This window comes from Salminus brasiliensis, chromosome 3, assembly GCF_030463535.1.
Source record: "Salminus brasiliensis chromosome 3, fSalBra1.hap2, whole genome shotgun sequence".
NCBI lineage: Eukaryota > Metazoa > Chordata > Actinopteri > Characiformes > Bryconidae > Salminus > Salminus brasiliensis.
In genome coordinates this window covers 6919318-6933147 of record NC_132880.1, presented here as the reverse complement: position 1 = coordinate 6933147, position 13830 = coordinate 6919318, and the positions used below count along the sequence as shown (strand labels likewise).

Genomic DNA, 13830 nt, shown 5'->3' with positions numbered 1-13830 from the left:
TGGCGACACGCTGAAATGTCAGTACAGTACTTTAGCCCCTTTGTACTTGGGAAAAGTGGCCCTGTTCCAAGCCTACTGGATTTCACAATCGGAGATAGGCAGAGAACCAAGGCTTTAGATCTGTCAAATGTCTGGATCTTACCTTACTCCAGCAGGGGTGCTTGACAGCTGGATTTTAGACCCATCCAGCCTGCTATCTTGTCGGTGCTAAGCCCACGGGGCTTCGCTCTCCAGCTGTTGCTGATGTCTTCACTAAAGCTAGCATAAACATCTGCTGGATTAATGCCTTGTTTGTAAATGGGTGTTGTTTTGTTCAGATTTGGCATCCATTTGTCCTTCGCTGAACTATACACTGAGCAGCCATAACATTACAACCACCTACCTAATTTCAGAGTCGATCAGAACATCTCTGACCTTTTGAGGCATGGACCTCTCCAGTGAGAGGTGGGGTCGCTAGGATCACATCAATGAGCCTTGGGCGCTAGTGACCCTGTCGTCGGTTCTACGATTGTCCTCCCTTAGAGCACTTTGGTAACCGCTGCATTCCGGGAACAGCCCACAACAAGAGACCCAGTCGTCTAGCCATCACCGTTTCGCCCCTTTCAAAGTGGATCAGAGTCTTATGCTTGATAATATTTCCGGCTTCCAACACACCACCTTCAAAAGCTGACTGTTCACTTGCTGCCTAATATGTAGATCCAACCTCTTGGCAGATGTCATTATAGCCAGATAAACGTTTATTCGCTTTACATGTGAGTGGTTTTACTGCTACAGCGGTGGTCCTTATCCTTAGCTTCACATGTTCTGTGGTGCCTCTGCTTGAGAAGAGAGAAAGTTGAAAGAAATGAAAGCACACTCTGTACTACAGCGATTAGCATGTATATCTGATAAGCTTTAGGTCTGACCTTTCACTTTTGGTGTAACCTTTGTTCTTTCACTTCCCCAGAGTGTGTGTCAAGCCAGAGGTACTTCAAGACCTTTCTCAGTGTCTTCCTTCTCACCCTGGTGCTGGGCCTCGGTATCCTGGCTGTTGTACGTCTGCTCCTTCGGAACAAGAACTGGTCATGGAAGGAAGAGAATAGCGAGCAGTTTGATGAAAACAATAAGGTAATGTATGGTCTGTAAGTGTGAGTCAGTGATGAGAAAACTTAGCTGATCATAGCATGACATCATGTTGGAGGCAGTTTCCCATAAATTCCATGCGTATTATTCAATTATTATTCTAAGGGCATGTAAGTCCACAATCTACAAAGCCAGTATGTAAGTAATGTAGTTGCTTGAGTGAGAAATGGCAATATGGCAACCCACCAGTGGATTTATTAGATTGTTTAGCTATTAGATCACGATTGATTTGTTCCCTTTCATCATAAAAATTAAATAATACTGTAATATTGTGGAAAAATGCTGAAAAGGATGTTTCTTTAGCTTTGTCTTTTGGAAATCAGTTCATCTTCCACTCATTTAACACCCTGTCTGTATACCCACACTCTCATATCTATATTACTGTCATAATTAACATCACTTTGATAGGCCCTAAAATAGAACCCTGTGGGACTCCACCAGATGGGCTAAACCAAATTGCCAAGTAATTCACAATTGTTGCTGCATTAGGATTATTAAATGATTTCAAGGGATTGACTATTAACAGTAACAGATATTTTGGGGTGGCTTTTGCATTTTTTATTCATTATTGTTTTTGCATATATCACCATTTTTGGTGCTGATAAGCTTATAAAAGTTCCTTAATAAACAATAAGCACTTCAACTTTAAACATTCAAACACTGAAATGGTTCTTTGAGGTGTTCTATACAGAACCATTGTCCTTACTAAGGAATCCTTGAAGAGTGTACATTTAAGATACTGCTGTGCAGTTTTACTCAGGTGTACCATGTGAACCTTAATAACCTTAATAAGCGCATATGTGTTTGTGTGCTCATAAATTCTCTTCTAAAACTACAGAGCTTGTCGTATGCCCCCACCACCAATGAGAAGACAATAACCTACAGGCGGGACCATCTCCCTGAGCACCCCATGGAGATGCACGTCCACGTTCCTAAGATGCCCCTGAACGACATCTGGCCGTGACAGGACGAGAGGGCCAGAGCGAGAGCAATAAGTGAATTAATGCACACTTGTTTTGACAAGCACACTCCTTTTTCCTGTGGGTGCCATGTTCTTCTTTCCACCATTTAATTCCTTATGGTTTATGTTCTGTTACTTTGGGTGGCAGTTTGGCTCCTCCCTCCTGTGGCCAGTGAGGAATGATACTTATTTGGTACTTGGTGGAGAAAAGGAATGGTACTTATTTACAGGGACTAATGTGGTTGAAAACGGGACCACGCAAGCAAATCCACACTTACTGGACATTAACTGTTCTGGAAGTCTGGAAGAGTGGTTGTACCTCTCTCCCTGTTTAACCCTCACTATTATGGTTAATGGTGCATTCGGACAGGTCTTGTAACTCAAGTGGGAAAATTGTCACTTGAACAGATTGTAAGTGCACTGCACTGATCAGCCATAACATTAAAACCACCTGCCTAATATGGTGTACGTCCCTCTCGTGCTACCGAAACAGCTCTGACACACTGAGCCATGGACTCCACAGGACCTCTGAAAGTGCCCTGTGATGTCTGGCACCAAGACATTAGCATCAGATTCTTTAAGTACTGTAGGTTGTAGCACTTTTGGTGGGTACTGACATACCAGGAACACCCTACAAGACATGCCTGATGTTTTTGGAGGTGCTCTAACCCAGTCGCCTAGGCATTACAGTTTTACCTGCTCCTGTTCACGTGCTGCCTAATATGGATATCCTAGTCCTTGACAGGTGCCACTGTAACCAGATAATCGATGTTCTTTTATTCACATCACCTGTCAGGGGTTTTAATGTTATGGCTGAATGGCGTATATCCACTGCGATGGACCAATGACATTGATTACTGCAACTACAGTTATTTATTGTTGGTTGTTTACTAGCAGGATCTGCTTATTTATTATGTTCGGCTTAACTTTACAGTTATTTATGTACACAGATGTCATTAATTTACACTGCTAGTCAAAGAGGAATTGCTCAGATGTACAGTCACCATACACTGATGTGGAGCATCTGTTTTGGGTGTGTTTGAATGGATCTAGTTAACATGACAGTGCAAGGTGCCACACTGCTCATCAAATGATTGAGTGTTTTTTCATGGTGAACACAATCACCAGAATGAAATCCCTTTGCGAAATAGTGGGACTGTGTTGGGAAATGTATGGAGAACATGATAGGAGGTATGTGGACAACAGTGACAAATGTGTGGGAAATGTGTGGTTCATTTAGATCACTTTCAAGAAAATGTTATGAAATTATGGCATTGCAATGTGAGGCAGTCACAGAGGTCAAATGAAGGCCTACACATTGATACACTCTTTTTTTGCTGTTTATCAACGTTTGAGCAATTCTTTTTGACTGCCAGTGTATTTTTCATTGGTACATCATTGGTCACTGGCTGGTGATATGCCACAACTGCTAAAATAGGGTAGGGAACTTCCCTGAATTTACCACTTGTGTTCAAGACTTTCTCAGCAAAGGCAGCTTCCTTTGGTGGTCAGAAGTTCACCAGTTTACAAGGACTGTCCGAATGCCCTGTAAGTCCTCAGTCAGGAATGGCTAAACCGGGGCTGTGGTTTCCCCAGACTGAACGGACTTTACTCACAGAAAGCACAACAGAGAAACACAGTGTGTGCTGTGTTCTCCAGTCTTTTTTACAGTCTATTTTACAAATAGAGGTGCTTCAAATGGGTCGTTGAGCAATGGCACGTTTGGTACCATGAAGAAGTGAGTTTGCAATAGAAATGTGTGAGGAACCTTCTGAAGGTTCTTTAGACCTTTTAAAAGACCATTTGAAATAACTCTTAATGGAACCACAAGTGGTTCCTCTGTGGCCTCTCTCAAAGAACCATCTGAAACACCTTTATTTTTGAGGGTATAGCATTTCTAGCTTCTGCTGGTGCACATGGTCATTCCTGACCGCGGTTTCAACCACTCCAGATTAGACCAGATAGCCGGATCTAAATGTGGACAGTTCAAACCATCGGCTTCCTCTTCTTGTAGATGAAGGTACTGTAGTTGTTATTTATGTGTGAGTATGTGAGTGTATGTTATTTATGTTTTATCTAGACCTCAATTTGATCATGATTTGAACACTACAGTTATTTAAAGAACCCACACTACTCAGCCATAAAGACCTCAACTTTGATCCAGTCCCTTCTTGCCTGGGGTTCTGACGCCACCTAGTGGGCAGTACGGGGCATGGTCCATAAATGTTCTTTATTGACCTTTAAGCATTTTATTAGAGATCCTCATTAAGCGCAGGCTGTCTCAGTCGCCATATAAAGATTACGTTGAAATATGGTAGGAGGAACAATGGGCCACATTTTTAGCGACTACAGCAGCAATTAGCACTTTGTCCATCTCAGATAATGAGCTTTTCACTTCAGTGTGTGGAGTCAGAAACTGGAATTTTACTGTGGTTGCTCGGACCTGTGTTCCTCACCTGGGTCACTGTCTTACTTTCTTTTTCGTTCTTTTTTTCTTTATTTGTTGGCGTGAGTCTTGAGAAGCGTGTAGACTGTTTGCGAATGTGAACTGTCACCCTAGCTGCACTTGTGTATGTCAAACTACTGAAATCCAGCAGTGGTCCTCGGACCCATATACTGGAAAGAAGGCGGAGCAAAGGCTGATTCGGAACTGAACCTATGGACTGTAGAATCTGTGATTGGTCTGCTTTGTCATTTCAGTGGCGCCTCATATGTCTACTGGACTACTGAGTCCAGTGATTCTTCTGGCTTGTAGACCAGTTTTACCACTGTTTACATGAAACATGCTTCCGAATATTAAAAAAAGGTTATTTATTGCCTTTATCGTATCTTCTGTTTCTTAGTGTTTTGATTTGCATTTTTGCTTTCTTTGTAGCTGATGGTGGTAGATGGAGGTTTTGATGCTGTCCGTTAGAAAGTTACTGAGAAGTCCAATGGTACTACTTGGTACGCAATGTTAATATTTGTAGATATAGGTCCTAAGCACTAATTCAGCTCAATGTGGGTTTACTGCTGTCTGTGATTATTGCTTTCCACTAAATAATCTTCAGATTGCAGCCAGTGATGATTTGTGGCAGCCAAAATCATGGAATAATTGGGCATTACATTCAATAACAGCACTTTTGTTTTTCTATTGACATTTGATGTGGAAAATGTGGTGATTTTCAATAAAAACAAATCTCAACACTGTCTTCAACTTTTTGTTGTCACTGTTGTCAAAATGTTTCAAAGAATGGTAGCAGCACATTAAAAAGATGTCCACCATATCCTGCTTTACATGTATTTATATTTATATAAATCCTTCAGCGGACTCTGACGTCATTTACTGTGCAGCGACACCTTTATGAGTAGGATTTTTTAATGGAAGATTCATCAGAAGAAAACTTTTCCTGCATTCTCAGCTAAATAAATCAGCATTAGAAGTTTTCAAAGCAACATCTAAACAAGCCTGTAGTATTTTGTAAACATGCCCCATGGACTAGTCTTTCTCATCTACAGTCATTATTATTATTATTATTATTATTATTATTATTACCACCATATACCATAAGCATTATTTTCATTATACTCCCCATTCTCTACTTTAAATTATGTCATTATATTAGCACAACTGAGCAGTAGAAAAGTCTTATGTGGGACCCCCCTTGTGAATCTTAGTTCCTCCTAAGATTTCTTCCTCCAGCTCTGAGGGAGCATTTTTCTTCCACTGTCACCTTTGGCTAAACAGAAGCACACCTGAACACTTGCTTAGAAAAGAAAGGTTTAGACAACAGCGTGTTCAGGAGTAAGTTAACCATAAAGTCAGCTGGTGTTTAGTTAATGTAAACCTAATAAACCCATTTTTACTTTACCCCTTTTACCTTTATCTTACTACATTAATATTGAAAATTAAAAAAATAAAATTCATTTCCTGTGAAGTTTTAATTTTCTTCCTCTGTCTCCTTTTGATTGTTTACTGAGGGGTTTTATGTTTATGTTTTATGAATGGCTGATCTCTTGTACTATTACTGGATTCCTCTAAAGCTGCTGTGTGACAACAGCAGCAGTAAAAAGCACTATACAAATAACAATGAAAATAGCAGTACGTGCAAGGCAGCCCAGCAATCTCACTAAAGTTCCTGGAATAAAAGGACAAACACATTCCCAAACAACAACTGACAGAACCACTGACAAAAAGCATTTACAAGCAAGTTTACATACTTGCCAGAGTGGATGTAAGTAAGCACTGAATATACAGGGTGCCCAAAAAATGAAAAAGTTTTATTTCTTAAAATTTCAAAAGAAATCTGTTGTCATTTGGTAATTTTTTACTCACTTTAATGATTAGAGAAATTTTGACTGGGGTGCCCAAACATTTGCATGCCACTGTATTTGAATAGTATTTAAGCAGAGTTTTATTAATGCTTTAATATACAGTATTATAACGTATTAGATGTTCCATTGCTGCTGGAACCTGGAATCTCCAAAATGAAAACTTCACAGGAAAAAAAAACATTTGTAATTTTCAATATTAATGTAATATTGTATTTATTGTGTTTATTGATGTTCAGTGAATACATTTTTTAAGTAACCCTCCCAACCCTGACTGACAGGCACAAGTTATGGCTTTACTTACTACTTGCCACAAACCAAGTGCTCTTAACAGTAGGCTAGTGTCTCCCACACTATGTAGATATGGTGGATGTTATCTATCTAATGTAGAAACATGTTGGGAGAACAGTTTATTGTCTAGGTCTTCTTTTGGCCAAGGATTTATTTAGAGGTGGGTATCAACCTTTTACATTTTATTTTACATGACTTTCTAAAGATAATCTTTCCATCATACAATGTACTTCTGCCTAACTTATTAATTAATTAAACTTAGAAATGACTTTATTGTAATGTTATTTAGTAACATTAAGGTTTCACTTCTGTTTGAGTCAGCTTTCCACTGAAGTTGCACTCCTTTTACTTTTAGTATAAATGTAAGCTGCTGCTCCGTGTTGTCAAATTGCGGCGCCGCTAGGGGGCGCTAGAAGCACACGGAAAAGAGGAAAACGCTTGGGAAAACTCCAAATGACTTCTTCACTCTGTTTCAAAGCAGAGCTGTGATCATTAAAGCAATGCTCCAGCAAATCGTCTGATGTATTCGGACAGGAAAGACATAAGTAATGTCTGAAATTTGATTCCTAAACTGCAACGTTCATGGAATAAACGTTGGTTACTAACAAATCATAAAGCTCCGTCACAAAACTATACAATCAAACTTCAGACACCAAATGTCTTGGCCTTGTCTCGATGGACTATAACTGGAATAGAGAGAGAGTTGTTGTATGTATATCTGATCGTTCCTTAATCGTTCCTTAAATGTTAACAGGCTAGGGTGCTTGTTTTTTCTCCATTTTCTGAAGGGACCAGGTCTATCGGGGTAAATACGTGTACGGGATAAATTACGTGTAAATTACAAAAAAAAACCGTGTAAATTACAAAAAAAAAAAAAAAAAAAAAAAAACGTAAGAAAAACGTAAACGCTGGTTTATAATTAAAGGTTTCTGTAGTTGCATTTTTACCAAAATAATCCCACCTTTATCGCTTCTCTTTTTGAAACTCACCATACTGTAAATCAGTGTACAAAAGAAAACATTATATTTTTAGATTGACACTAAATTAATAAAATATTAATGACATTTGTGCGACAGAAGGAGTACAAACGCATGAAGAGAGTTAAAAGCTACCATAAGACACCTCCTTTTCACAGGTAATGTATATATTTTACCTGTGAAAAGTAGGTGTAAAATCTGCTAGTGTTTATTTGCTCAGTAAAACAATAATCTTAGAATAAACACTAATAACATATATTTAAAAAATCGTGGTTTTACATCTCCAAAGCTCTCCTCGTGGAGTTATGTATACTTCTCATCCAACACCTGGTTTTAGTAAATCAGTGCTTAATGATGGTAAAGCAGGTGAAGCGGCTCATGGAGCTTAACAAACCCACGCGCTGGCTGGGCTGGGGGCGTCCAGGAGAAACCTGGAACCCAGCTTTGGTGTTCAACCTGGCTCACGAGATCTCACTTACTCACTTAGGCATGTTTACCTGCGTCTGTTCTGATTGATGAAATGATAGTAAATAATTTGCTCGGGTGCCCAAAACTTGTACAGTACTGTATATGTAACCCGTTTTATTAAATTGAACACAGCTGCTGGTTTTACTGAGTGTGTGTGTGTGTGTGTGTGTGTGTGTGTGTGTGTACATTTCAAACTAATATTCAATATTAAGCCCAGCTTTATAAATATGCATTTGCTTCTATGGCACTTCCAGTGGCCTGTATGTCCTATGCGGTTAATTTAAACCCGAACTTTGTAACTAAGCATGACCGATTAGAGGAATGGTTCGAATTTAGCCCAAACAAAAGCTGAACAGCCAAGATAAGCTCTGTGTTTTTAGCTTTGCGTTGAAACCACAAGACTACTGTGAAAGAATTGGGTAACGCATACGCCCGTTGTTTGTTAGTCACATTAGCCTCCAGATTGTCAACGGGGTGTTCCCCCCTCATAGGACTGGGATGTTACCTTTAATATGACTGGGGTGGTACCCCTCATATTAATGGGGTGGTACTGTATCTTCCTATGATTGGGGATATCCTGAAGGTTACGTCTGCGGTACCTTTATGTAGCTTAACAGGGCACTGCCCCTATATATCAGCTATATCAGCTCATTTCTTTGTTTATAAAATGCGGGGAAGTAAATGTAGTGTACATCTAAGAAGCACCATTAGAAGGTACATTTTATTAATCCTGGGGCCACAATATAGCTGTACAGCATGTTTATTTTTTTGTAAAATCCAGACAGTGCCGTAGCTTCAGTGCAAAATTAAGGAAGCAAACTTCAGGCACCAGACATGTCCTGACTGATCGGCTACATTTGGCGTGTATGGGATTTTTTTTTTTTTTTTTTTTTTTTGGAAAGTTACTTAAAGTCCCAAAGAATTTAATTTCATTAGTTTTCTTTTCTGAAGAGATTTCAGGGTGAAGTTATTAAATAATCATACAAAGCAAATACAAAGTGGGTGAATGTGTTTTCATGTTTTCCGTGAAGTTCACCGATAGCTAGTTTTGTAGAAAATATTCCTTATTTTCCATTATTTTTAGTAGACGTTTAATATCTGGGGTTCAGGTCCAACAATCACCCTTTTTTAAGACTACATACTAAAAACTCTAAATTATAATTCAGCACGTAGTTTCAGCACTAAATCGCCGCTGTCAGTGAGAGTTCAGTACTTAACTTAGTGTTATTTGTGTTCATTCAATAAATATTTATAAAGTATTAATCAATGTTCCTCTAAATAAAGTAATTTAACAAGTTATTCAAGTGATTATGTTAATTCAGCACTTAAATCCAGTTATTTATTTATTTTGTTAATAATAAGATCTGAGCTGTAAGTCTTCAGGTCGAATCACATTTTTAATAAACTAAACTTAAACTTACTCATTAGTAAACAAAAACAACTCAAACCAAACGAACTGCGTTTGTAGTCAATCTCAATGCGACTTTATTGTGAGGAATTAAACTTTAAAATCAATCGTCAGTAAAATGCAAACACGCATGCGCAATTAAATAAAAAAAACAAGATTAAATTAAAAAAAAAGAAAAAAAAAAGATTAACAACCTGATCGAAATGCCTCTATGCTAAAATCATAAATATAAATTCAAAGTGCGACTCTGATAGACTTCAAAGCACAAATTGGTGGATAAATAAACCGGAGAGAGCGCTCGTATGTACACGGTTCAGTCCGCTGCTCTCTCACGACATAGCAAGTTCAATCCACAGCAGAGGGAATTAAAACTACAGTACAAAACCACACCGGGAACCACTGAACCCTTCGACACTGGCTGAGTACAACATTTTACAGGTCACAGATCAGTCCATGGTCACTTCAGCATCGCTGAAAACGGGAGAATCCGGAGATGCTTGTTGTTCTTCTGCTCTTCTGAGATTTGTTTTTTATTTTTTATTTTTTTTACAGTTAAAAAGAAATCCAGAAACTCTCCTCCTGCTTCACTCAGCGCTGCTCCTGCTTTGGATCCAATGTTCTGCCAGCCAGTAAACCGCTGCTTGTGTTCACACAGGAAGAGTAAAGTGCCTCAATAGAATTCAATCAATTAAGACATCTCATGGTACCCCCCCTCTCCCTCCCCCCCCCCCAAAAAAAAGAAAGAAAATTACAATGTAAACATGAAAACATCATTATTTACTGAAGTTTCTTTGATCGACGTGTATAGGCTGTATGCGTCGGTGGAGGAGAAGTGTCTCTGATCCACACCTTGTTTCTGAATACACCTGAGACAAACTGACTGACTTAACCACACGTTAACATCGTTTTTCTCGAACAATTACGTCATATCTTTCGTACCTTTCGTGAATAGCAGAACCGACACAGCCTTGGCTTATGTATACACGGAGATTGGCCCAAATCACTGTTTACTGCACAGCAAAACCCCTACAGTGCTGAATCAACTACAGACACTGTAAAAGAACTCAACACTGTCTGTTTGTCTGTGTTTAAATGAACACGTGAACACCTACGTATATAAACTTATATCAGCGACCACTGATAAAATAAAAAAAAACCGAATTAGCGCACAGTGTGAACGCGCTGAAGTGCCGATTTTAACACTTACAATGTTTATATTAGTTCAGCTAAAAAATGAATACATTAAAGAGTTAACACTTCTAGCGTAAATTAAAAACCCATATCAGGCTAATTCAGCGCTGTAAGTGACACTTCAGCACTATTGCTATTTGGGTTAATACGAATGTCAATACGAATTAAACTATTTAAGCATTAATGAATAGTTGAAAGTCACAATTAAGAACTTCAACAGGGAATTCCCCACTGTTTCTGTTATTTAGCACTTATATTAAATATTAAATGATCGCTATAAGTGAAGCTTCGGTACTTTTAACAGGTTATTCAGCACTTTTGTACGTTAATTCAGCACTTAAGTTCAGTATTAAGTGACCGTTTGTGCCGTTTGTGTTCATTCAATAATCAAAGCGTTAGTAATGATTGATTGTTCGTCATACTTCAGCACTTTCATAGGTTCTTCAACACTTTCGGAACTATAGTTAGTTTAAGTCATTATTTAGTACTTTTAACAGGTAACATGTTATTTAACACCGTTTTATTCTTTCAAAACTTTAATTGTAAAGTATTTAATAATCGTGATAATTGTGATAATGTAGTATTTTACAGGGTTATTCGGCGTTTTTGTGAGCTTTACTTTACTTTAAAGGTTTTCCCCCAGTACTGTTTGTGTTATTTCAGCACTTTAAGCGTAAATGGGTAGATGTAGGTGTTAAGACAAGACTTCAGTAGTGAACTGAACACTAGTTTGAAGGGTTATAAGTCCAGTACAATCAGTACCGGGCCTTATTCGGGGCTGTATACGTTAATTCAACACTGTAGGGATCATCACACTGGATTTTGCTGTGCGTCATTGTTTCCCGGCGCTCGTGTCCGTTCCCCATGTGCAATATTTCCATTTCTCTCTTTCACACACACACACACACACACACACACACACACACTCTCTCTCTCCCCCTCTCTTTTTACGCAGTCCTGCTGATGGAGCTGTGGCCGTTGATGGTGCCCGCGTGCTCCGGGCTACGGCACGCAGGGCTGCCCGGCGCGCTCTGGTCGCTCTCGCTGTCGCTGGCCTTCTTGCACGCGCCGCCCGGGGCTCCTGCCTCCGCGCCGCCCGCGCTGTGCGTCTTCACGTGCTTGCTGAGGTGGTCACTACGCATGAAGCGCTTGCCGCACACCGGGCACGCGAAGCGCTTCTCGCCGGTGTGCGTGCGCAGGTGCCGCTGCAGCTCGTCGGAGCGCGTGAAGCGTTTGCCGCAGAAGAGCCAGTTGCACACGAACGGCCGCTCGCCCGTGTGCCAGCGCAGGTGCGCCTTGAGGTGCGACGTCTTGCCGTAGACTTTGCCGCAGCCCGGGATGTGGCAACTGTGCAGGCCCTTGCGGCGGAGGCTCGCGCCCGCCGGCCCCAGTCGCTCAGCCTCCTGGCAGTTGGGGCAGTCGCACGTGGCCCGGCCCGAGTAGCGGCGCGCGGACGAGCGCGGAGAGCCGGCGAGCGGGAGCGCAGGAGAGGCGCTCAGCGCTGCGCTTGCACTGGCGGCGCTCGCGTCCGGATACGAGGCAGGAAGAACCGGCTTGAATCCGTCCATCATATGCTGCCCGCCGGCCAGAAGGTGCGGCGGAGGCGAGGGCCCGGTGCCAAACGCTGCGTGACCAAGGGCCGTGTAGTCCGAGCCGTAGGCGCCCAGCGGCGAATGATGCAGCGACGTCTGAAGCGCCGAGGCGGCAGCGCTGCTCGCGCCCTGCACGTCGATCCACGTCGTCGGGCCAACGTCCCACCACGCCGCTCCGGCCGCGCTTGCTCCCGCGCACGCGCCCCCCACCGTGTCCCCCATCTGCGCCGACTTGAACCAGGAGTCATACGGGTGCGCCACGCTCATGCGCGGGTAGATCCCCTGCAGGCCGTCCACGGGCGCGTGCACTTTGGAGAGATGGAAGGTGGGCTCCGGCGAGCTCGCGCTTGAAGTCACCGACGACGTCTGGAACGCTGAGTAGTCGTTGGAGAAGCCGCCGCCGCCGCCGCTCGTGGTTAGGGAGAAGGCGCTGGACGCGGCCGGAGAGCAGCTCGCGACGAACGGGGACGACGAGGAGGAGGAAGAGGAGTCAGCGCGCACCAAGCCTGCCGCGAGGCCGACTCCGACTCCGACACCGACTCCGCCGCCGCAGCCGGTTGCGGCGCCGCTGCGTCTCCACGGGTGGAAGCCTTTGGAGAAGGCGGTGCCGTCCGAGAGCACCGGAGAGGGGCTCGCGCTCCCGATTTTGTTGCAGGTGGCGGCCAGCATGGCTAGAGGCGTGGATCCAAACTTTGGCTCTTCCTGGAGGGATTACAAACGACAAAGGCAGAGAGCGAAGGTCAGGTAAGTTTCTCAAGTCAACCTGATGGCTTTCTTGGACCTAGGAGCTCTGAACAGCGCGAGGAAGGCTCTGATGGTAGCGCGAGTTAACGTCACTCCTTCAGCTGTCAGTCTACTGTGTTTGCTTCAAACTTCGGCAAAGTGCACGCGCATGTACTCGCGTCTACAAGTGCAAGCAAGCCGCGCCAGTCCGTTAAAAGCAACTCCTACTCACCCCTAGAAGTGAAGTTGCCATCCCAGAAGTGTCCGCGTGCGAGAGAAAAGCTTCACATTTAGGAGTCAACTCGCCTGCTTTTGAGGTGAACACGCTGCACTGCTGTTTGCCGCCCACCTCGCCACAGTTGTAGCTCCACAGTTGAAGTTCCGCAGGCTTCGCCACGACCAATCAGAGTCCTCGGAGCTCCGCGAAGCTACGTTCGGTCGTGAGGTCATCGCAAGCGACCTCCGTCTCAGCCAATTAGAGTCGTCCGAGCTGCCGCTCGCAAAGTCTTCCCCCACGGACTGTCGCGTAACCAATCAGATCAAGGAACGCGCACGATTGCCCGATTCGATTGGCCGACGCTTCGCCACGACGGAGTTCGGTTAAACCAATGGCGTCAACGTAGACAGTCGTCTACCGTGAGGTCATCCTCATTGGGCTCGTCTTAACCAATTAGAACTGCTGAAACTCCTGTCAAGTGTGACGTAATCGCGAGCGGAGTTTGCGGTAGCTGCGCTACAGGCGCACATGTGATGGCTGGCTACAGGTGGGAGGGGCGGAGAGAGCGT

General features: G+C 42.7%; 2 protein-coding genes across 2 annotated transcripts in view; one reads left to right on the top strand and one right to left on the bottom strand.

The window, feature by feature from the left end:
* itgb8 (integrin, beta 8) overlaps positions 1 to 5274 on the top strand; it is a 30541-nt gene extending 25267 nt beyond the window's left edge. The window contains 2 exon segments of the mRNA XM_072675323.1: positions 947 to 1107; positions 1961 to 5274. Coding sequence (XP_072531424.1) covers positions 947 to 1107; positions 1961 to 2086 — 287 coding nt within the window. The 3' untranslated portion in view covers positions 2087 to 5274.
* Positions 5275 to 10275: 5001 nt separating this feature from the next.
* sp8a (sp8 transcription factor a) lies at positions 10276 to 13383 on the bottom strand. The gene is made up of 2 exons (XM_072674601.1): positions 13277 to 13383; positions 10276 to 13023 (listed from the first exon to the last, which is right to left on the bottom strand). Exons 1-2 carry the CDS (start codon positions 13295 to 13297, stop codon positions 11677 to 11679), a joined length of 1368 nt encoding a protein of 455 aa, XP_072530702.1. The 5' UTR covers positions 13298 to 13383; the 3' UTR covers positions 10276 to 11676.
* Between the last annotated feature and the right edge of the window lie 447 nt (positions 13384 to 13830).